Here is a 23,015-nt window from a genome sequence, read left to right on the forward strand (position 1 = left end):
TACTTCCCCATAAATGAACATGAACGGTTTCAAAGCCTCTGAATCTTCCACTTTATTAATTTGTTGCTTCCTATTTCAGATAAGAACTAGCCCTTTTGCTATATTTTAATTTCAAATATCCACTCTCTTTATCAGCTGACCCACCACTGTCCTCTGAGGCTCCAGCTCAATCATCTGTGGTGGCTGAGCTTCCTTATGTACAGCCAGAAAAATGGATCTGGGACACAGTGGGAGGAGAGTGGAGGAGTGTGTTTCAATTATACCTGAAACTTCTCAAACTGATGTCTCGGTAAGTTTCAATGGACCTTGAAACTCTGTTTATGTGAAAGTTTTTGGAACATTCAGCATTTTTAAATATGTACTGTAAGTACTTTAACAGAATGTTGGGTGGTTACAGACCTGGCCAGAATTTAACCTCCCTTCCTCCCAGTGTGACAGTTTCTGTTGTCCTTACTCTTCCTGTGTCCTCATCAATATGTTCTGACCCTGCCTGGTGACCAGGTCAGCTTCCGGTGGCTCCTTGCATTAACAGTGAGACTTTCCTGATGCTGGTCTATACTCAGCCACAGCAATCCAACAAGATGGGCCCTATGACAAGACACCAAGACTCTTCTCTGCAGTATATTCAGCAGAGGGGCAGGTAGGAGCAGGAAAAACAGGAATCAGCACTAGACATTCAGACCCCCAAAAGAAAGAGACTTGAGGAAAGAGATGCACCCTCCTGTGCACAGGAGTCAGAACAGATGGGCACTCAACAGGTGAGGCGTGGAGTGGGGAACCGATCAGGCTTAAATTCTGGTTCTGTCACTTACTCACTGGATAACCTTGGGAAAGCCCCAAGTGTGTCGTGTGAAATGGGGGTGATGACAGTCCCCATGTTGTAGGTAGTTTTCATGGTGCAAGGGCCATGGTAAGTGCTCTGTGAAAATGACCATCACAATGACGCATGACCCCCAGAGAAGATGCAGGGGAAACTGGGCAATGCCCGCAGACCATTCTCCGCCCCCAGCTTAAGTGGCTTGATAGCACTGAGCCCTGCTGCTGTCAGAGCTCAGCTCCAGCCCACCCAGTCAGAGTGATACCCACCTGAAGGCACCGTACTCCAGGTCCACAGGCTCCTCCAGGTCTTCCCATTCACTCCCACTCTCTGGGGACTCTTCTGGAGGCAAAGACTCTGGGACAGTGCCCCAAGAGCAGAACTGTGGCAAAAGAATGGTCCCAGAATCTGCCTCCAAACATTCTTCACAGGGTAGCTGGCCTTGGCATGTAGAGTTGATGGTAAGATACTCTTCATCCTCCAAGGTGGGAGAAGGGGCTCCACATGGATGGTATATGTCACCTTCCCCATCCTCCCCGTCCAATTCAGGACTAGAAAACAGAAGCCCATGTGTCTTCCAGCCTTAATAAAACAAATTATTTGCTCCACCTTCCCCTTGCCTTTTAGAATACTCTCCATGACGCAGGCCGGTGAGACTCAGCCATTGTTCAAACAGCTCATGCCAGAGTGTGCTCTGGGCACCAGGAAGCAAGAAATGAATAAGGCACTGCCCCCTGGCTTTGAGGAGCCCCCAATTTAATGAGAAGTTGGAGCAGTAAAGAAATGTTTCAGTCCATGTAGGAAGTGCTATGATAGAGGCAGCTGCAGCACCTTACTGAGCTCAGGAGACCAGAGGGGCTTGCCAGAGAGCACAGCATTGCAAGCAGGGCAATGACCCAATTCTAAGACTGACTCTTCACATGGCAAGCAGAGTCAGTCAGACCTTGGACAAGTTTATTGACTTCATTGGAACCTCAGTTTTCTCATTTGACAAAACTAAATGGTCAAGAAGCGTCTAGGATTATTGGGACATGTAAATTACATAATTCTGATACAGCCCCCTCACTCTGGGTTCCTGATATGGGGTAAGCTTTTAGTAAATGTGAGATTACTACTGTGAATATGATAACTATTTCAACAGAAGAATTACAAAGGAAGGGCCTCAGGAAGGGGTTGGGAGTGACTCAAGCAGGCAACCGTCAAAGTACTTTGTGCAAAGATCAGGTCCTTTTCTGAGTACTGAAAATGTGCCTATTTAGAGAGGCGGCCAGCTAGAGTGATATTTACTCCCCGTGGAAGGACACAGGAGGCAGACGAGTGAGTGATGAAGCTCATTATCTGGTGATGCAACTGCAGACGTAACGGTCAAATAACAAGGCTTCCAGGGGCTGCCCCAAGTTCACCACACACGCCTCTTGATTAGAAAGAACAGTCCATGCAAAGGTAGGGCATTTTACACAGCACTGCAGACATGCAGAGAAGGTGCTCAGAAAATATCTGTCGAAGGTCTGGTTAGAGAAGATGAGAAGGAATATCTAAGAGAAAAGCACAAAGATTTAGCTTTTTACCAAGTACATGGATCCTCATTTCTCAGCCTCCTTCCCCATACCCAAATCAATGGGTTGGCTTTGTTATGTGCTGCTGCTCTCCTTCTCCTTTCCTGCATTGCCTCTTTCTCTTAAAATTGGCTCTGGTGCACCCCAATAGCTACAAACACCCAGACACCCAGAGAGTCCATCCTCCTCCCCAGTAGAGCTGGAAGCGTCTGTCCCAAACTGAGCTTCACTGTGAAAGAGACATTATTTCCGCTCATGAGAGCTACAGGGTATGTGAAATAGTGAATTTCATGTAAATATATGCACCCTCAAGTGTATAAAAAAGAAATTATTCTACAAGGACTGAAGAGGAACACTCACTGTCAAAAGACATTCTTAATTCTTGAGCATTTGCAGGGAAAATTGGCTTTAAACTTGGCCAAATCATGTAGAAACTGTTTTCTTATAAAAATAGGAAAGAAACATTCAAGAAGTTTTATCAAAGAATGGGAAATCTAGCCTATTGCCCAGGCCAAGACTCACCACTGCCCCCAACCCCTCAAGCAGCACCCACTTCCCTCCATTCTGAGCACACTAAGCCTTGTTGAGGAGTGAGAGATGGCAGCAATATGTTTCCATTGGCCACTGCAGCTGCCTATGTCCACGCCTCACCTCCCACCAGTAGACTCCCTCCACCCCTTCTAATAAGATCTTTGCCCTCTGGTTTCGATTCGGAGTTCCAGCTACTGGCTCTGCCTGGACAGAGACCTAGGGAAGCCATCAGCCTAAGAGGCAAGAGGCAAGGCTTCATCTGAGGTTCAACCAAAGAAAAAGTGATTTGCTTCCCGCTTGTCCAGGGGAACTTGGGGTCCCAAGGGTGAAATCTTGGCCATTATCCCACCACAAGTAGGGACAACGACTGCCTTTCCTTCTACCCTTTTGCCCATGCCATCAGGCTGCCCTTGGAGATTTGATCTGGGGCTCAACTGTAGGCATAGGGAAAGGGTGACTGGGAATAAAGAGACACCAGAAGCCTGTATGCCTCTTTCACAGAAAGGGCAAGACTTGGAAACTTGGAGAATTTCATTAAGATAAAGACATTCTTTCACAGCAAGCCTCATGTTTTGCCATGTGGACATGATGGGTAAAGAGGTGGAATCCTACACCCAGGGTTCAAGGTCAGCCAGCTCATGGCTAATGTAGCAGGACTTTCAGCAAGACCCTGATGCTGTCAGGGTACACGGAGCTCTCTTCTCACCCCCTGGGTTTGTGTAATGACCTCAAGTTCTTCTTGCCCTCATTCTCTGCCCACCAACCTGTCCAACAGAAGGAGACTTTTATAGACAGATGATAACCAGAGGAGAATCTGGAGATTTCACATGGGCTCCCGGGCCAGCCATCTCTCCCACACAAACCAGCAGGACCCCAGAAGCAGGGTCCCCACCAAGTCCTGAAACTCTTCAGTGGGTATTTTTAAGAGGAATCCTAGTTCAGCTCTGAGGTCAGTGAAACCATTCTGAAGGCTCTGTTTGCTACAGGATATTTACTGAGAAAAGACACTGTGCCCAACTTTTCTGGACAGCAATCCTTTAAAGACTTGGGCCACCAAAATCATCTCTACCTTTCAGGGGGAAAGTCACAGAAGCAGATTGGGCATTTCAGGCTTGAAATATGAAGGTATTATAATTGTCCTATTTACTTATGCTTAAACTCACAACGAAGTTTGGGTTTTGTGTCTCTTCATGTCTCCAGTTCTCCATCGTCAGGCCCCATACTGATGTCCCTGTTAGCCCTGATGACACAGCTGGGAGCCCCAGGTCTCTGCTCCTGACAACTGCATTTAGTTTTGGCAGGCGGGATTTACAGTATCTCTAAGATATCAAGGTAGACAAGTTCAATGGACTGCCAGATTTGAAGCTCAGATGATAAATCGGAGCTGAAGTATAATAGTTGGGATTTGTCAGAATTGTGTGGATAGGAATAGGAATGCAGGGGGCAGGTACCCCTGGGAGCCTGTAAGGTATAAAGAGAACCCTGGTAGCAGCAGCACCCAGGCTCCATCCCAGGCTCTGCCACCTCACTCACTCCCCTCAGCCACACTCCAACCCAGGAGCAGGCATGACAGCTCCCTCCCCTGGCAACTGCATCCCTCCGTAACTACTCTGACATCACACCTGGCCTAGCAGCTGCAGTTGAGTGAGATCTCTGGCCTCCTAATTATCTTTTGCTATTCCAGGCAGTGCCCTTCCCCAGAAGGTATGTCATAACTTTAGGTTCATTTCAAGGACTCCTGCTTCATTTTGCTTTCTTAAATAAATGACCATCAAGATTTATACCATCACTTTCACAAAGTGATGCTTGGTGAACTTACGTGCATTTTACTTACACGAGTTCAGTGATATGTGCTAGGCAAAAAAAGAAAGAGAAAAAGAACCTTAAATATTCTGCAAAGACCAACTGTCCAACCAATGAGTGTAAGCCCTGAAGTGCACATGAGTGGGAGAACTAAATCTTCCATCCTCTCAGTCTGTCTCTGTTTCTATGGGGCCAGCATTTAAAGACAAACATTTTGCATACAGCATAGCCCATAAATGCAAGCCTCCTAACTTCGTCTGAAGCTTGACCAAACAAACAGTGATTTGCTCCCACACCAAGGGGCAAACAACATCACTCCTTCCAAAGTGATGTTTCAAGGGTAATGAGACTTGATGTGATTGTTGCCTTATGCCTACCTTTAGGAACTAACCTTATAAAAAATGTGACTCCAGCCAAGCTTTCCCTCTGATAGGCACGTAATCCAACTCTCCTCCATAAAAATGTACTATAGTGCTTTATTATAAGATATTTTTATAAAGATCTACTACTAGACAGTAAAACCTCTAGATATAGAGTGTGAGAAAAGAAGAGAACAGAGAAAGAAAAGTGAAATCGAATCTTGTCCATGAACACTTTGGGTTTGCTGTGGTACTGGCAGCCATCTGGTTGTAGGAAGTTGCCACCTGGCAGATGGTAAGTTCCGGCAATTTGCTGGGAATTTCAATTGAAGGGACCTGTTCTTTAGCTGGAAATAGCTCAGGAAAGGGAAGGAAAACAGACTTGCATTGAGTTCTTTTACTGCATGCCAGGCAGTGTGACAGCACCCTGCACGTGCTATTTCTTTTGACCTGCACAGTACCCTGTGGAACTGTCATGGTCCCCATTTACATTTGGGAAGCCTCCAGCTCAGAGAAGGCAACTCTCCAGGCATACTAGTAAGTGGCAATGCTGAAACCATGTAATAGGATCCAGAAATCCATGCTCTTTTTGTTAAAGAGTTTGACTCACAGATGCCAGACACTTAAGAGGCAGTGGCCTGCGACAGTCACCTCAGAACTGAGCTGCAAACACTTCTAAGGCTTCTGCAGAGAGTCACAATCCCACTTCGGAATTCTTATTCAGACCCTAACCAGGAACTAGGGGAACTGTGTCCAGGGGTTGCGGGGCATGCGCCCCTCTTTTCTTCCTGTAGGGGGTAGCCACTAACTATGTGTGCATTAAATGCAAACTGACGTCCTGTTGGAGGAGAGGGGAACTTGGTTTGAGTTCTTTCAGAGGGGAGGAAAGGTTCCTAAGTGAGGGAGGGAAAACAAAGTAAAAATCAAGTCAGGAAATGTGAGGAGGCAGAAAGCATTCATCAACAGAACCACCACAGGGAGGCTAGAGAAAAAGGGGGAGCGGTTGGCCATTGAGAGAGCCAGGATATGGAGAAGAGAAAGGCTGACTGCCCACAGTTCATCCATGGGTACATAGACCATGTTGGCCTGGCAGTGAGTATGATGGGCGATGGGCGTTCATGACAGACTGAAGATCGGAGACTCCCCTGGGATGCTCTGGACAAGCCCTTGGGACTCTCATGTGGCTCTAGAAGGAGCAGTCCCTCCAAGAATGACAGATTTTGGACATCTGGTATACCCTTGCAAATAGGGCCACTAAGCCAAATTTAATTTGGTTCAGAAGTACAGAATAATGTGATGTTTGATGCGAAAAAAAAAAAAAAAAAAAAAAGCAAATGCTAAAAGATAGGCAGAAATAGGTATCCGGACTTGGAAGTAGAAGACATAAAGAGACATAAAGATGTATTTGCTCCCTCTATGTGGGAGCAAATCACTTTTTCTTTGGTTAAGCTTCGGATGAAGTTAGGAGGCTTGAATTTATAAACCATGCTGTATGCAAAATGTGTAACTTTAAATGCTGGTCCCATAGGAACAGCATAACAGCATAAAGATTTCACCTTAATATAAGGAAGAACCTTCTGATCAATAACTAGATAATGATAAAATGGGTCACTCAAGAGGTAGCAAGTTCCGCATCCCTGCAGATATTCAAGCAAAAGCTAGGACCCCTTCTTCAGGAATGTTATGGAGCAGATTCTAGCATGGAGTCTGAGGCTAAACTAGATCATTTTTATATTGAACAGGCTGATTTTCTGTGATTTAATGAATGACACAGTGACTGCCTATACTAATAGTTTAAAATACCATTTTAAATAACTATTGACTATATTAAATTAAAGGCACCTGGCAAGTCCAATTCCAAGCTTGTACCTGTACCCAGGGTCACTTTATAATTCAGCTCCCAGGGTCTTTTTTCATTATCCCAAACTATCTGGCAGTAAAACCCTTCAATATCCAAACAAGTGCCTCCTGCCTATAGGAAAGTACGGTTCCTTTTATATGTCCTTTAAGATCATGGTAATGATTGTCCCTGGACAAGTCACTGTAGGTTATTTTCTTTATTATTTTATCAAGTATGTCAATTACTGCCTAGACTGCAATTGTAAAGAACTATAAATACACTTGTGTTATACATTATCAGACAATGAAAGTGAACGTCATTGATGAGTGTGCTTGCCCACCCTGTTCTACTTTGCAAACCAGTTAGCTTCTGTTTGGCTGACATAGTGTTCTTCAAAAAATTATAGCAGGGTACTTTTAGGGAATGCATGCCTGGCTCCTGTTTTTTACAGCTCTCACCAGGTCCAACCACCGCTTTACACTTCACAGGGACTATCATTCCCTATGGATCTACCTTTAACAGTCTTCTAGGATGACCACCAAATGAGAGCCATTTCATCTCAGTGGGTTTATAGAGTGTCAGACACAAATGATTGCCCCTTGTTATTTGCCTGCTTTGTGCCCAAGCCTCTGGCTGGCAAATGCCTAGAAGCAGGTCTTACCCTACATGTGCAGCCTTCTGTCTTCTCCCAACAGGTTTCCAAGCCCCTTGTATAATAAGTACTTGTCAAACTGAATCAAAGACTATGTGTTCCTTTAGCATAGGACCGAGAACCAGAAATACGTATAGATAGATGGGCACAAAAATGCAGACTAAGTTAAAAATGACTGTGAAAATGAATGCTGCAGGGTGGTCTTGAAGATATAGACATGTTTAGAAAACAAAAGCTGGTATAGCCAGGCATGATGGCCAGTGCCTGTAGACCCAGCTACTTGACCAGCTGAGGTGGGAGGATCACGTGAGCCCAGGATTTTGAATTCAGCTTGGGCAACATAGTGAGACCCCATCTTTTTTAAAAAACTGATGTTGATAATAAAGCATTATATTAGCAATAGAAACGAGGATGCATGTAAGAACTTCCTTCTTAATACAAAGCTTTAAGAGGCCATGGAGGATACAAGAGAAAGGTTTGTGTGCCAGGAGAAAACCTGAGGCCTGCCGTCTATAGTTTCCAAGACATATTGGGGACAATTGTGGTCTGGGTAGGGTTTGCTTTCCCAAAAGCTCACAGGTGGTCACAGCAGCACCAGACCTTATGCTTCTCTTGTTGCAACCTCTCTCCTAAATGCCCGGAACAGTGCTGGGTACAAAAAGCATCCAAGCATAGTTATTGATGGCTTGATTATAATTTCCTAGCAATGAGATGCACACAGTTTACAAAATGACTGCAAATGTGGCAATTCTTACCTTCCAAGTCTCATGATATCAGAAACTGAATAGCAGTTTTGCCTCACATCCTTTTCCAAAGAGGTCTCCAATGTTGATGCATCCCTTTCTTGGTGAAGTTTGCACAAATGAGGGTGGGACTCAGGAGAATGTGTCAAGGAACTGGCCCAAGGTCTCTCTCTATTTTGGCCCCATTGTGCTGCTCTGATGGCCTTTTGGGAAGACTCTGGCCTGAGACCCAGGCCTTCCCCTGCTTCTGGGGAGGCACTGTCCCTCCAGCTGTCCTCTTGATCCAGGATGGGGCTGGTACATGAGTCAGTACATGTTGCCCTGGTGAATTCTTTGTCAGCTGAGAGTTCAGGTGTCTATTAAAAGAAATGCTACTGATTACTGGCTCCAGGGTGCAAATTGTTTTTTTAAAAATAAAAAGCTTTTCTCCCCATGTGGTTGTAGATCAGAGCGGTTACAAGATGGGCTTTGAGGTCGGCCTATCACCATAGTATCCCAGCTCCTCCACATGCTCCCGGCTGGACCCTGGGCAACACACTCAGGCACCTTAGCTTAGGGGGCTTTGGAAGCTTTCCTTAAATGTGAGCCTTATTTTTAAATAAAAAATATTTGCAAAATTTAGACAAAGATAAAAATGGAAGGTAAATATGCTAAACAATGACTCTATTCCACTTTCCGATAAGAAATGTTTTCTTTTTAAGTTCATCTTCATCTGTCATCGCAGGGCTTGTCTCCCTGTCTCCCGCCCCATCAAGATGATGTTCTTTCCTGGGTCTCCTCACTTTTCCAGACATGACTTGCTTCATCTCAACTGTTCACCTCCCTGTCAGCCTTTTAGGTTCGGTTTTGGTGACGTGCTATGTCTTGCTGCCACTGCTCGACCTTCTACAGAAAAACAATCTGTGTTTCAGTAGAAAACTGTTTTTATCTAGAGCAGAACCTGCTGGGTTCTCTGATTCTGGCTGTCTCCACTGTCTTTGAGCTATTTTACAACTCTATAAATAAACAGGTCCTTTGAAATCTTTTTTTGAGCCAGTTTTAACATCTGCCTGTTCCCCTCATTGAATGAGTTAAATAAAATCTTTAATATGTGTTCATTTTTATATTTGTAGGAATCATGATTTTGCCTTTTCCAGAAAATTATCTTCTAGCACTTCCACCCCAGGATCTCCATCCCTGATGTAATAAAGCCCATGGCTGGGTTCCCACCCCGCCCTCACCTGCAAAAGAAGAACCACCCCAATGAGTGGTCTCCCCACCTTTCCGATTGTACATTCCTAGCAATGAGAGGGATACACCTCCAAATGAGCACATTTATTTAATTATAAATCATAAACATTTACTACTCCTCTGATAGACTGGACATTATAAAGGATACACCAAAAATCAAAATTTTAAGAAAGAGCATATTTGATCACATTTCATACTATTTGGAGAGGCCTCCAAAATCTGTTTTTTAACCTATCCTCTCCTAGCTCATTGTCCCTGGACACGCTCTCCAGCAATCCTTCCCCACTCCAAGACTTCCAGTCTGTGGAGCTGCTGCTTTTCATCATAACCCCCACTCCCCTTCCCTGCCACACATGTCCTCGGTGTGCCTCTTATTCTGCTTAGATTACATGACTCTGCCCCTAGATGCTCACTTACAGACAAGGAAGACCCTGAGTGCCCACCTCCTTGCCCCTCTCTTCCTCCCACATGTCACCTGCAGATTCTGGGTTTCCATTTTAATTCCTACTCAAACTCTGTGAACCTCACCCCTGCTTCTGAGCCTCTGACTAGATTAGCTTCAAGTATGTGACTGCAGATGTCAAATGGGCAGTCAAGACTTCCAGATAATCTTTCTCTGTGTCCTTAATCAATTCAGTTTTCTACCTCTGCTCTCTAAATTATTTCTCATCTTGTCTCTCTTCAAGTTTCCAACAACTCCACCCTGATCTTGCCTGTGACCTCACAGTGAGAACGGACACGTTCAGATGAGAACTCTTCATCTTCCCACAGCAAATTCCACTGAGCAGCCTGTGCCCCTACCCCAACTTCACCTTCCACCTCTCGCCACCCATTTCTGTGCTCTATTTCATGGCAGCCTCTTACATGAGTGTCTCTTCTCACAATTGCCATGCCTCCCTCCTTCCTTCTTGCACCCACTAGCACCAGCCTTCTGTCCTTACCACCCAATGGAAGGAGCCCACATCAGGGTCCCCAGTGACCTCTATCTTTCTAAAGCTGAAGAACAAATCTCTGTCCTCTCTCTCTCTCTCAGCAACTTTCAACAAAGTGCGTCCCTCTTTCCTGCCTGAGAGCTTCCTTGCTCATTTGCTCCACTTACCTAGAGTTGACCATTAGTTTCACCCTTGCTTTGTTTTTCCACCAATTCCCAGGCCCCATCTTAATCTCATATGCTGTTCCATCTCTGTACCAGGCCTCTCAATGTTGGCATGCTCTGTGCTGACTTCTGAGTCCTCTCCTTGAACTTATCTGCACTCTTTCCCAAGGTGATCTCAACCATTTCATGGCTTTACATGGCCTCTACATGCTGACAACTCCCAAATTCACTTTTCCCAGCCCTGATCTCATGCCTATTCTCCACAACTGCCTAATAGACATCTTTACTGGATAGCCTATAAACATCTCAGTTTTACATGATATCAGAACTATTGTTTCTGCTCCATGCACCCCAGATGGCCTTCCCCAGCCCCTGTAAGCAGTCCCTCTCTTGGTAATTGGTACCAAGAGAGATGAAGAGGAAAATAGGATCTATGATTACCCTCCTAAAGCATGAAATAGGCATGTGTGAGCTAGTGCAAAGAGAGGTGTTGGAATCAGGAAAATTGGGCTTTTTACCTTCTGACCCCTCCTTCACCCTGCATTGGCTTCCTCATGCCAAAGCTTGATTGCTCTCTTTCCTCATACCCATTTCTAATCACAAAGTGGTCTCCTGACTCCACCTACCAGATGTATCCCAAATCTGGCTGCTGCTTAACTCTTCAGCTGGTCTGAGTCCAAGCCACATCATGTTTGACCTGCTTGACCTCCTGCAGTCCCTGAGCACGAGGAATCCGAGTGGCTCCTCTGAAGAACGGAGGAGGACATTTCCTGCTTAACCCTCCATGCCAGCCCAGTGGCTTCCCACTGCATGCAGGATGGTGGCATCATGTTCCTCTGATCCCCAAGGCCCTCCAGGGTCGGTCCCTGCCGCCCCCACAACTTCCTCCACTTCTGCTTCATTAACGACGGCCCAAGCACACTTGTTGTATTTTTGTCCCTCAAACATCCAGGTGGGTTCCCATCTCAGAGCCTTTGTTCATGCTGTTCCTTCTGCCTAGAATGCCCTTACCCCAAATGTGGGCATGGTTGCCTCCTTCTCAGAGGTGGTTTACTTTTTGGACTAAATGCTCACTCCCCAGAGCCGCTTACCCTTGCTCTGCAATCTGACCACTGGAGCCACCCAAGCAAATCACAATCCTTCTCCCACTTGGCCTTTGGGTATGAGGAGGGAAAGCTCACCCCCACACCTCACCTGGACCCTTCCTGCTAGAGCTTTATGGGCTCTCCTGGGAGGAGCTATTTTCCAGGATGGAAAGACTGCTTTTGTCCCTGGGATTTCCTAGATATTTCAACAAAAACAGAGTCCCAGCACCTTGGCCTGAATTGGTGTGTGTGAAATTTGGCCCTCTCTCACCTGGTTCAGTTTCTTAACACAATTACTGTCATCTACCTTCTTTTCCAAACCAGCAACTTTTGGATATCTTTCCCATAGCTCTTCTCTCCCTAGAGGCTATGTCAAATGACCTCTTGGAGTCTAAGCATCAACAAGATCTGGGTCATCAAGTCCTTTATGTTGTCCTAGTGATGGTGACACCCTCAGGCACAATAAGTGATCATTTTTATCCACATCCTAGAGATGAGGAACCATGAGGTCTAGAGAGGACAGGCAACTGCCCAAGGCCCATGCAGCACAGCAGGTACAGGTGATCCAGGTACCTGCCCAGATCCCTTCTCCAGGACTGAGACTCACATCCCACTGCCTCATCTCCCCTCCCTTGGGGTGGCCTACACCTTAGTGCTGCTTAGGGCAACATGCAAATGCAAAGGCAGAGGTTCTCTTGTCCCAATTCATGGCAGCTCCAAGGGGCCATCTCTGCTCCAGGGCTCCCTCCAGGGTCAGCTGAGGCCCTGGTTATAGCTGCACATTGATCTCTCCTTCTGCCTCACCCCACTTCGGTCACCCTCACAGGGGATATTCTCAAGTGCAGGCCCATAAAACCTCCCACACTCACATCTCTGCTGCAAAATCTGTTTCCTAGGGACCCCACAGAAGGCATGGCAATGGGTAATTTTATCTGTCAACTTGGCTAGGCCATGGTACCCAGATATGTGGTCACATGCCATCTAGATGTCACTGTGAAGGTATTTTTTTTTAGATGTGATTTGACATTTAAATCAGTAAACTTTGAGCAAAACAGATTGTCTTCCATAATGTAGTGGGCCTCATGCTGTCAGCTGAAGGCCCTAAGAGGAAAGACTGACCTCCCTGAGGAGGAGGGAGTTCTGCCTGCAGACCACCTTTGGGCTTTATCTCCATCAGTTATTCCCTGGGTCTCCAGCCTGCTGGCCTGCCCTGTCGAATTTGGACTGGCCAGCCCTCATAGTCACACAAGCCAATTCCAATAATAAATCTCTTTCTCTTTCTCTCACTCTCTTCATATATAAACACACATAAACACACACACTCACACACACTCATTCTATCTGTTCTATTTCTCTGAGAACCTGACTAATATAGGCATCAAGGTAAAACTCCTGATTTTCCTGATTCCAATGGCTCTCTTCTTTGCACTAGACTGCACGTGCCTATTTCATGCATTAGAGGGGTAATCATATATCCTATTTTCCACATCATCTCTCAGAATGGAAATTCTTATTGGAAATTCCCTTGGTCTGCTTCTGTGTCTTCTCTCCTTCCTCCCAGGATTCCCTCTCTGATGCCTGGGCTTCCAAAGAACCTGGCCCTAAAAGTTTCACAACCAAAGTCTAAACATGTAAACATCTACAGGAAGACCCAAATGTCGGAACAGTCAGAATCAGGGAGAGGAAGGAGACCTACTGAGGTTCGGGGACCAGCTATTTTCCTGCCCTGTGAAAGGAGGTGGCACTGAACCTACCTACAACCCTCCTAGGACCCTAGAATCAGGAAAAGGGGGACCCAACCAGAGGCAGGCAGAGCGAGTAGAAGACACTGCAGCCTACCTGCCATTCCTGCTCCATCTCAGGCAGCGCACCTGGAGGGGGTCGGCAAAGGAGGAGTGTGACTTCCTGTGGGGCCCCTCTCAGTAAATGTAGCACCTCCTGCGAGAAACCAAGATTCACTGTTAGATCTGGGACTGCATCGCTGGGGATGCAGCGATATTCTCCCCACTGTGTCCCAGGCACTGGCTCCTCCCTCCTGCACCTTGGTCTACTTCTCACTTCTGAAAACTCCAGAGAACACTGCTGTGGGCCTGACTTTTCAAAGTGCAAGGAACCAACGTCAGTGTCTTGCAGCTTCCACAAAGTTGATGCAAGATGCTGGGCTGTGCATCACCTTTGTGCAGCTTGGGTTCTGGGAACCTCTCACCTGTAATATTGCAGTAACCACCTCTCTGGTCCCTGCCTTCACCAGTGTCACCCACCTGCCTCCCTCCACATTGCTCAAGGGAATGGCAATATCTGCCAATACCAATGCCTTTTCTTCAGAGAGAGAAAGAGTGGCCCCAACAAATGGTTGTTCATCTCAATTGCCCTTTCCTCCTGACCTCCCCTGATCTTGGGCCACCAATTGTGCAGGCTCCACCACCTGAATCTCTAAAGCCTGATCCTTGGCTCTGAGTTTCCTATCAGGGCTCGGTTTGAGCTCTGGGAACCTCTTGCCTGTAGGATTGCAGTGACCTCCTCTCTGCTTGCTGCCTTCTCCAGTGTCACCCACCTGCCTCCCTCCACAATGCTCAAGGGCAGTTTTCCATAATGCAGATGTAACTGAGTCCTTCCCCCACTGCACACCCTAGCTGACTCACTTTTCCCTCAATGTAAGCTCCAAGGCATAGCACATAGACCCCGTTTCTACCTGCTGCTGCCTGTCACCCCAGTTCCCTCTCTCCCATCTACTCCCCTCTGCACCCACGTCCTAAGCCCTTGCCATGCTGAACCTGTTGCTCCAAGCCACCCTCTCAATGTCCAGGGCTCAAGGTTGCCTCAATAGCTCCTATTTCCTATTTAGACCAGGATTTCTCAAACTCTTGGCACTGTTGACCTCTCAGGCTGGACAATTCCTTGTGGGAATGCCTGTCCTATGCATCGTAGGGTGTTTAGCAGCATCTCTGGTCTCTACTCACTAGATGCCAGAAACACTCATCAGCTGTGACAACCACAAACGTCTCTGGACTTAATCAAATGTCCCCTGAGAGGGAAATAATCCCTGCTTGAAAATTGCTGATCAAGAAGACACTCCCCCGTCCCTGCCTCAGCCACCCAGGACTTCCAAGGGGTGCACTTCTTTCCTGGCTCACTGGTGTGAGCACTGCAGCACAGGCTTTCATCTCCCAGGATACGTATCTCCTGCCATCACCGCTGTTTCCTGCCCATGAGCTCTGAGGCTGCATGAGCTGTCCTCCTCTGTGTCTTCAGTCTCTCATAGAGTTACCAGCCCAGCAGTGGTTCTCAGAGAAGGGTTCTTGGATCAGGAGATGGACAGATGAAGGCACACCCTCCCACCCGAGTGTATGGTGTTCTAGAGACCTCCCCGCCGCCCTGCCCTGAACCACTGTGCCCCATTTGCCCATCTTGCTTTGTGATTCTGGAGCTGACCTATGAAGACTGCATGAGGCTTCCTGTTGGGCTCAGCTAGGGGAACATGGCGGGAGACCAGAGACAGGGAGAGGAGGTCATTACTGCTTCCAGATTCCTCCCTTCAGGTTGCCATGGGATGACTACAACCTCAGCCAAGGCAAGAGCTCATGCCAGCGAGTCCCTCCACCAGTTCTCCATTCCTGGGGTGGGATAACTGCTCTTTCCCATCCCCTTTGGTCTTGTACTGCTTCCCGTAGCCCTAGCCCACTCTTCCTAGCCCTAGGCCACAACATGCTCCCTTGAGCTTCCTGACAACCTGCACACACCTTAATTAAATGTTCCTCAAATGACTCCATTTTCTTCCAGGACTCTGTCTAATATATACAATATTTCATTACTCTTTCTTCTTCTTATATTGCATTTTTGATCATAGGCAGGACAATCAGTGCAACAATGTATGAAAAGCTATAAGTGTAGCTGAGAAATGAGAAGGAGAACAGAAAGGGACCCAATCTAGTCCCTTCAGCCCCACGCCCGACTCCCAGGATATATGTGAAGAGACATCAGCCAGCACAGAGGCCAGGGCTTTATCTTCAGCTTCTCTCATGAACCCAGCGAGAAGCAAGGTTGAGTTAAGGTCAGATATTTAAAAACAGAGATTTTAAATTAAATGTGAGAGTGTACCACTAATTACTCTCTTTGTGTGATTAAAATCCAGGCTGCTGGTGTGATTTTCAAGAGCCCAGAGTTTTCCCTATGGCGGCAAGCCAGCAAGAGGCAAAGCTGGGGCCAGCCTGCACACAGAGCTGCATTGCCCGTGCCCTCCAGCACCTGGAAGATGAGGCCTTCCGTGGACCTTCCATTCACGGCCAGGATAATGTCACCAGCTTCGATGGCCCCATTCTCCTCAGCCGGCTGCCCCGGAAAGAGCCTCTTAATCCTCACAAGATCACTTTTGAGATGGCTGCAGCTCTCTTTCTCCATCTGCACGAAACTGAATCCCAAACCATTGGCATTCTTTTTTAGTTTGACTTCAAACTTAGGACCTGTAGTGTGGCATGTTTATAAAAACAAATTCTTCAGTAGATTACAAGTGAAATTGATCAGTGTCAAAATGTAAACTGTCAAGTAGATGAATTATTTCTTTTACGTTAAAATAATTCTTTTGCTAATTTTTATGGCAGAGTACATTATGTGTGTTATGGATTAGTGCTGTCCAATAAAATATAATGTGAGCTATAAATACAAACCACAAATGTCATTTTGAAGTTTTCAAATAGTTACATTAAAAGAAAAGGAAAAAGCAAATAAAAAGTAAAACAAAAAATAAATAAAACAATTTAAAAAGTAAAAGGAAACAGGTTAAATACACTCTGATCATACATCTTATTTAATACCATATATCTAAAATATTACCACTTCAACACGTCATCAATATGAAAAAATTGTTAATGAGATTTTTTTATTCTTCTTACAAACTAAGCTTTCAAAATCCAATACCTATTTTATCCACTTAGATTGGTCACATTTCAAGTCCTCAATAGCCACATGTGGCAAGTGGCTACTATATTGAATAGCACTATTATAGATAACCCAACTATGTTTATACATAAAGATATAGCTGCCAGACACACACAACATGCTCTTGGCATTTAATAAAACCTGTATCACATATATTCCTATTACTCCTTTAGAACTCTAGTCATTTTGTAGTATACTTGAAACTAAATTTTGTATAATTAGACCATAGAGAAAATTATGGCCGACTCTATGGACAATGCTTTAGCTGCCATTTTGTTTACCCATGTAGGCTGACCATAAGACAAAACGGTTGCCTCTGGGCACCAAGGATGAGCACAGCTGGCCACCTACATGGTCTGTCCAACAAAAAAGCCTCTGGGCTGCCTCTCTGATGCCAGTGACTCCGCTGGCATCAATGCACAGAGACACAGAGCACAGACTTGCAAACTTCACCAGGGCAAGAATGGAAGTATGTGAAGCAATTATGTGAAGGTGTGTCACACGACCAGTTCTACCATCGCCATGAGGCCTCCTCCACTCTTTGGAGTCAGTTTCTCAAAGGCCCCAAGGGAGTGAGCAAAGGGATGAGGACAGAGGAGACTTGATTTAAACAGAAGCATTTCCCCTTTACCCCATCCCAACCCTATGGCTGCCTTGCATCTTCTGCAGCAAAACCAGAAAATCTCTATGAAGGTACTAAAACATGGCTAAGGTCCAAATAATTCTTACTAAGGAAATTAACATGTTCTTGGCAAATACCAAAATCACAAGGAAAGTGCAGAGGGGCAGCCCATTGGAAAACATGCAGTGTTGTCCCTCTAAACTGATTGTTCATTTGCTTTTTAAAATGATGCTAATAACAAAGCCAGATTCCTGAACCTTCCTCTCCCAACCTGCCTAGTCATTCCTCAAATAACTTCATTACAAATGACTTGGCTGGACTGTGAAGCCAAATGTATCTGAAAATGTATGACCCTTTCAGTCAATTTCATCCTAAATATTCACACAAACATTAAGGTTCTGGCAGCTGATCAAAGGACTGAGGAAGGCTGGGGGCAGAAAGACGCCTAGAAATCATTTGGGGAAAATGCATTTGTTTCCAGAAACCTATTCCATGAGATGGGCTTCCATCACATGAGAAAGCTGATCTCAGCATGATCACCATGGCTCACTTTCTTTTCAGAACCCAGAGGAAGCCTTTGTGCCTTTCCCTTTTGACCTGACAATTCAAAAGTGGAACACAATAACATGACAATAGTAACACTCAATTCTCTCTCCTCTCACCATCTGTCACCGAGACACAGCTCGAAGGCCTGCCAGGCAAGGCTGTTACCAAGGAAACAGCCGTGTGTTCATCTCCCATGCTGTCATTAGCAGAAGGACACTGCTGTGTAGTCCTGGGGCCTCTTCTCTCTAAGACTAGTCTTGCAATCTAGAAGGAAGGGTGAACAAACTCAGTTTACATTTCATGTGGCAACCAGGAGGCACTCCCTTGACTCTGCAAATGTTTCTTAATTTTCGGACGCTTCCTATGAGCAGCCTCATTTGAATCTCTCAACTAGCCTATGTGTTGGAATCTAGACCCAGATTTCTCAGTGCTTATTAGACAAGTGCACCTGGAAGCAACACTTGTACCTCCACTTCACATATGCAGTGCCACACTCATCTTCCTCCCCTCACTCACCCTCACTTCCCCTTCTCGTTCTTTCTAAAACACTCCTCCCCTCGCATTGGCTCACCCCACCATTAGCCTGCCAAGGGCCACATTTGGAGTGGTCCAGCTCTCCCTCATCTGGTTTCTAAGTTGTGAACATTCCCCAACAGGAACAACTCCCCAGTGCCCCCTCCCCTCCACCCCCTCTCTCGCTGCCAGTGTCCCCCTGGGCCGTGGCAAACTGGTTACCTTGGCTCGCTGGACCCTGTCTGCACCCCTCTTGGTCCACTCATCATGACTGCCATTGAACAAATTGAACATGCAACATTCTTGACTTAGAGTCTCCAATGCTTCCCATCACCTAAGACTCAAACCTGTGGCACCCCAGGTCTGCACCAACTGCCCTCCCCTTTCTTTCCAAAGTAATTTCCCACCTTTCTCCACACAACACCATATACCCTTGTTGCCCTAAGTGTGGTTCAAGAACCAGCAGCTAGACATCACCTGGAAGCTTCTCAGAAATGCCAGGCTCCCATTCAGGGCATGTGGCCCTGCCTTCATCTTCCTGCTGCACCTGTCACTCAGCACCTGCCAAAGCAGCCAGGAGGCCAGCCAAGTACCCTCTCTACTCATGCTCATTAGCAAAGGTCTAAATATCAGAAGGTATCAATCAATTATGGCTCCATTCTCAAGATAAGTCAGCCAAAGTCACTAATATAAGCAAATTTCACCAGACACCAGAGGACCACTTTAGGAAAGAAAGCAAAAAGTGGCCAGAACATTGCACCACAGCTTGCTGGAAGAGCCCCTAGGAATCCCTCCTATTTCTGTCGACTTTTAGTTGCCAAGAGAGAGTGATGCCAGCTCTGTGGCTCAGGACACTGGGGCAGTTAGAGGCTCCTACCCTCCGGCAGAGGACTTGGCACAGTGGGGTAACATCGGGTCACTGCGGGGCAGGGAATAAAGGGGACAAAAAGGATGAATGGCTCTGCTCTTGGCACCCTGAATTCCTACCTCATTGTGAGTAAAAGAATCCCAGGACACTCTGACCCAGGCCCCAGTGGGTACAACACAGGGTGATGGGGAATGGCATGAACAGGGAATGGAGTGGGGTCAGCCTATGCAAAGGTGGGGAAGTAAGAAGGCCCAAGAGCCTATGGACACAGGGCCAGTGGGGCCGGGGCAGCCAGAGCTAGGCTACAGCAGTCACTTCACTCCATCTTCTCCATTCTGCTGCCTAATTCCAGAATTCAGGCAAGCCACCAGTAAGTTTCTAAGGCTATCTGCAGGGGGTGAGATTTTTTTACTTGGAAACATCTGTCTGCTACCTCCTGGGTTGCACATCCCCATAGAAAAGTGAGAGTAGAAGAAATGGAAGAGAAAAAAAAAAAAGAAAAACTAACAAAGAAAAAGCCTTGTTTCCTGCCTGCCTCCCTCCCACCCAGAGGTGAGGTCAGCTTCTGATGTTGTCCAGGAAAGCTCTGGAAGGAGGGGAAGCTGGTCAGCAACAGTTCACTCACCTGCCCAGGACCCTTCAGGCACTGCACAGCCTGCTTGTGGGTGAGGCCGCACAGACTCAATCCATCCACCTGCAGGAGTCTATCACCTGGGAAAGGGACGGATGTCATGTCATGACCTGGTGCCTGAGGCTGCAGGAGGTTTCCTTCCAGGGGGCCCCTGCCCGGTACCCCTCCATGCAGCCTGGAGAAATGGGAAAGGAAGCAGAGGTGCCAGGTGTCCCCCCGGAGTCAGCAGGAATCCTGCCTCTCTGAGCAGCCTCGCTCCCTTCTTCTCAGGCACATCACAGATCAGGGATATAAAAGCCTTTCTATTATTGGCTCACAGAATGGTTGAGCCAGCTCTTTTCAACCTCATCCTTCCTCCTGTTTTCCTGTGAAACCATTTTTGAAAGTATTTTCAAGTCGTTTAGATATTTATATCTCCAGGATGTATTTTTTTTTTTTTTTTTTTTCAAAAAAGGTCAGGGAGGCATGGTTGATGCTGGAGACACCAGAATTACAGGGGAAATGGAGATAAGTAAGATCCCAGGTTCTTCCTTTGGCTCAATTCTGGCAGTTTTGGAGACTGATAAAAATCATCCCCTTCCATCAGAGCAGTGGGAGATGAGCAAAGGCAGACTGAAGGCTCAGGTGTCCTCCCCGGATGTGCGAGTGAGGTTACCGAGGTCCACTTGTCCTCCAAGGGAAGCAGTATGTTTTCCCATGAAGGCCAAAGAGCAACACAAGTCTTTTAAGTCTTCTACTATTTTTCTATCACCTATGCTTCCCAGTGTGCCACTGCAGAACCCCCAACCCAACCTGTCAAATGGCAGGGCAGGTTCATCACACCATTTCCAGGTGAGAAAAGCATGACCTGGGGTGGCAATCATTTGCGTAGTTTTCAGAACAGGAGCAGGGCAAGACCTAGAGGCTGCCCTCCCTGTGCAGGGCTCTTTACACCATGGAGCACAGACTTCCCAATGAGATCCCATCTCTCACCCTGTAGGATCTGCCCTGCCTTGGCAGCTGGTCCTCCAGGAACAATGGATTTCACGTAGATACCACCATAGGGCACGCAGGTGTTAATGCCACCCTGAAAAACACAACAAAAAACTCACTACTCATCTTTCCTCCTCCAGGAAGCCTCCCCAACCTCCTCGGCTAAGGGAATCCCCACCTGCCCACCACTGTATCCCATGACCTCACCTCTGACTGGCACTGTCTTCTGTATTCACCTGTTGGTTTAGATTGCATTCTCCACTGAGCAATAAGATTAGGTGTTCATAAGCTTAACAACAGAAACTATGTGAGAGATCTGGGCATGTCCCCAGCCCAAGCACTGATACATGGCAGGTGCTCAGCAACTGATCACATGGGATGCGCCACTATCTCTCTATAGGTAGCGACCAGTATAGGTGGATATGGCTCTGGGCCTGAAGGCTTGTGCCTGGCACGTCTTGTGTGCTTTGATGGGCCAAAGGATATGTGCATTTTTCATTATAATAGATGTTGCCAGATTGCATCCCTATGTGAATATGGATATACTTATTCACATTTCCACCAGTTTTGTATGACAGTACCATTTTCTACTTTCCACCAGCTATATTTGGCCAAGCTGATAGACATAAAGTTTAAAATTTCATTTAATTTAATTTGTATTCCTGTGGCTTTTCATGGATTTGAGTGTTTTTCATGTGCTTAATGGCCATTTGGATTTGAGTGAGACATTTCAGGAATTATTTTTGAAATGAAATATCTGCAAAGAAAATCCAAGTTTTTGCCAGCCAAAGGAAATCACTAACCTCTTCTCAGCAAATATATATTTGTGAATAACCTAAAATTTAGTGAGTTTTTCAGATGAGAAATAGCTATGTTTAGTGTCTGATAGAGCTGTTACCCCAAGCCAAGAATAAATTGACCATATTTGGCATCAGCCTGTTCCCTCCACGTAGATTCATGAGCCTTATTGCTTGGTTTCTTACTTGGTCCCTTAAAATCATATACTGCTGACAAATTCATTGCAGGCTTAGGGTCCAAGAAAACACATATCCTTGCTCTAGGTGCACAGCATTATCACAGGGGAAAGCAAAGGATGCCCTCCATTCACATCTCTCTTCAATTTCCTCTGAAAATTTTCATCAGTCATAGCATTTCCTTACTTTGATGGGAGGTGCTTCAATTTCCCATCAACAGTTAAATCCAACAACGACATTCCTGAAGTACAGACCCATTCCAGGGTCTCAAGATAATGGATTTCTTTCTTTCTTTCTTTCTTTCTTTCTTTCTTTCTTTCTTTCTTTCTTTCTTTCTTTCTTTCTCTCTTTCTTTCCTTCCTTCCTTCCTTCCTTCCTTCCTTCCTTCCTTCCCTCCTTCCTTCCTTCCTTCCTTCCTTCCTTCTTTCCTTTCTTCTTTCCTTCCTTCCTTCCTTCTTTCTGACTCACTTTGTCGCCCAGGCTGGAGTTCAGTGATGCAATCTTAGCTCACTGCAAGCTCTGCCTCCTGGGTTCATGCCATTCTCCTGCCTCAACCTCCCGAGTAGCTGGGACTACAGGTGCCCACCACCATGCCCAGCTAATTTTTTTGTGTTTTTTCAGTAGAGAAGGGGTTTCACCGTGTTAGCAAGGATATTCTCGATCTCCTGACCTCATGATCCACCCGCCTCGGCCTCCCAAACTGCTGGGATTACAGGCGTGAGCCACGGCACCCGGCCAGTAATGGATCACTTTCAATACTCAATAATAAAAGCAGCACCTTCCAACCTCTGGCCTCTGGATTTTCACCAGCTTTGTGTGTGCCATTTCCCAACCCCTTGGGTAAACACAGTTACATGGGTAATCTCCTTCCACAAGGGTCTACCAGGTAGAGCTCAGAAACCAAATGCAAAGTGTCAGTCCTGATGGAGGCCTGGCCCTTGGGATGTCTGAGTAAGAGGCTCCACACTGATTCCGTGCTGGATGACAGTGGACTGCCCCACCCATCCTTGGCCAGATGACAGTGGACTTCCCTTTTCACCTTTAGCTTGTGTCCCTGAAGACCCAATATGTTTCTCTCTCTCTGCAGTCCAGCTTGACCTCAGAGTCAGGATACATCACCCAACTCTGCCCACACTGCCTCCCCATGTGATTGGAGTTCCCTAGTGTATGTCCTGCTCAGCTTGAGGTTCCCCAGTACCTCTGTTTGTCTCTGAACTCAACCCTCAGTGCAGGCCCCCACTG

The 23,015-nt window shown here is 46.4% G+C and overlaps 1 protein-coding gene across 2 annotated transcripts in view; it reads right to left on the reverse strand.

The window, feature by feature from the left end:
- Positions 1–1,552: 1,552 nt before the first annotated feature.
- The window catches only part of FRMPD2 (FERM and PDZ domain containing 2), a 127,839-nt gene continuing 106,376 nt past the window's right edge, over positions 1,553–23,015 (reverse strand). For both annotated transcript variants that reach the window (XM_023230174.2, XM_023230175.2), the window contains 7 exons: positions 20,800–20,893; positions 19,822–19,907; positions 17,932–18,079; positions 15,958–16,172; positions 13,552–13,650; positions 8,314–8,657; positions 1,553–2,352 (listed from right to left, as the gene is read on the reverse strand). In XM_023230174.2, coding sequence (XP_023085942.2) covers positions 2,304–2,352; positions 8,314–8,657; positions 13,552–13,650; positions 15,958–16,172; positions 17,932–18,079; positions 19,822–19,907; positions 20,800–20,893 — 1,035 coding nt within the window. In that variant the 3' untranslated portion in view covers positions 1,553–2,303. The remainder of the gene's footprint in view (positions 2,353–8,313; positions 8,658–13,551; positions 13,651–15,957; positions 16,173–17,931; positions 18,080–19,821; positions 19,908–20,799; positions 20,894–23,015) is intronic.

Source organism: Piliocolobus tephrosceles, chromosome 9 (genome assembly GCF_002776525.5).
Source record: "Piliocolobus tephrosceles isolate RC106 chromosome 9, ASM277652v3, whole genome shotgun sequence".
Taxonomy (NCBI): Eukaryota; Metazoa; Chordata; class Mammalia; order Primates; family Cercopithecidae; genus Piliocolobus; species Piliocolobus tephrosceles.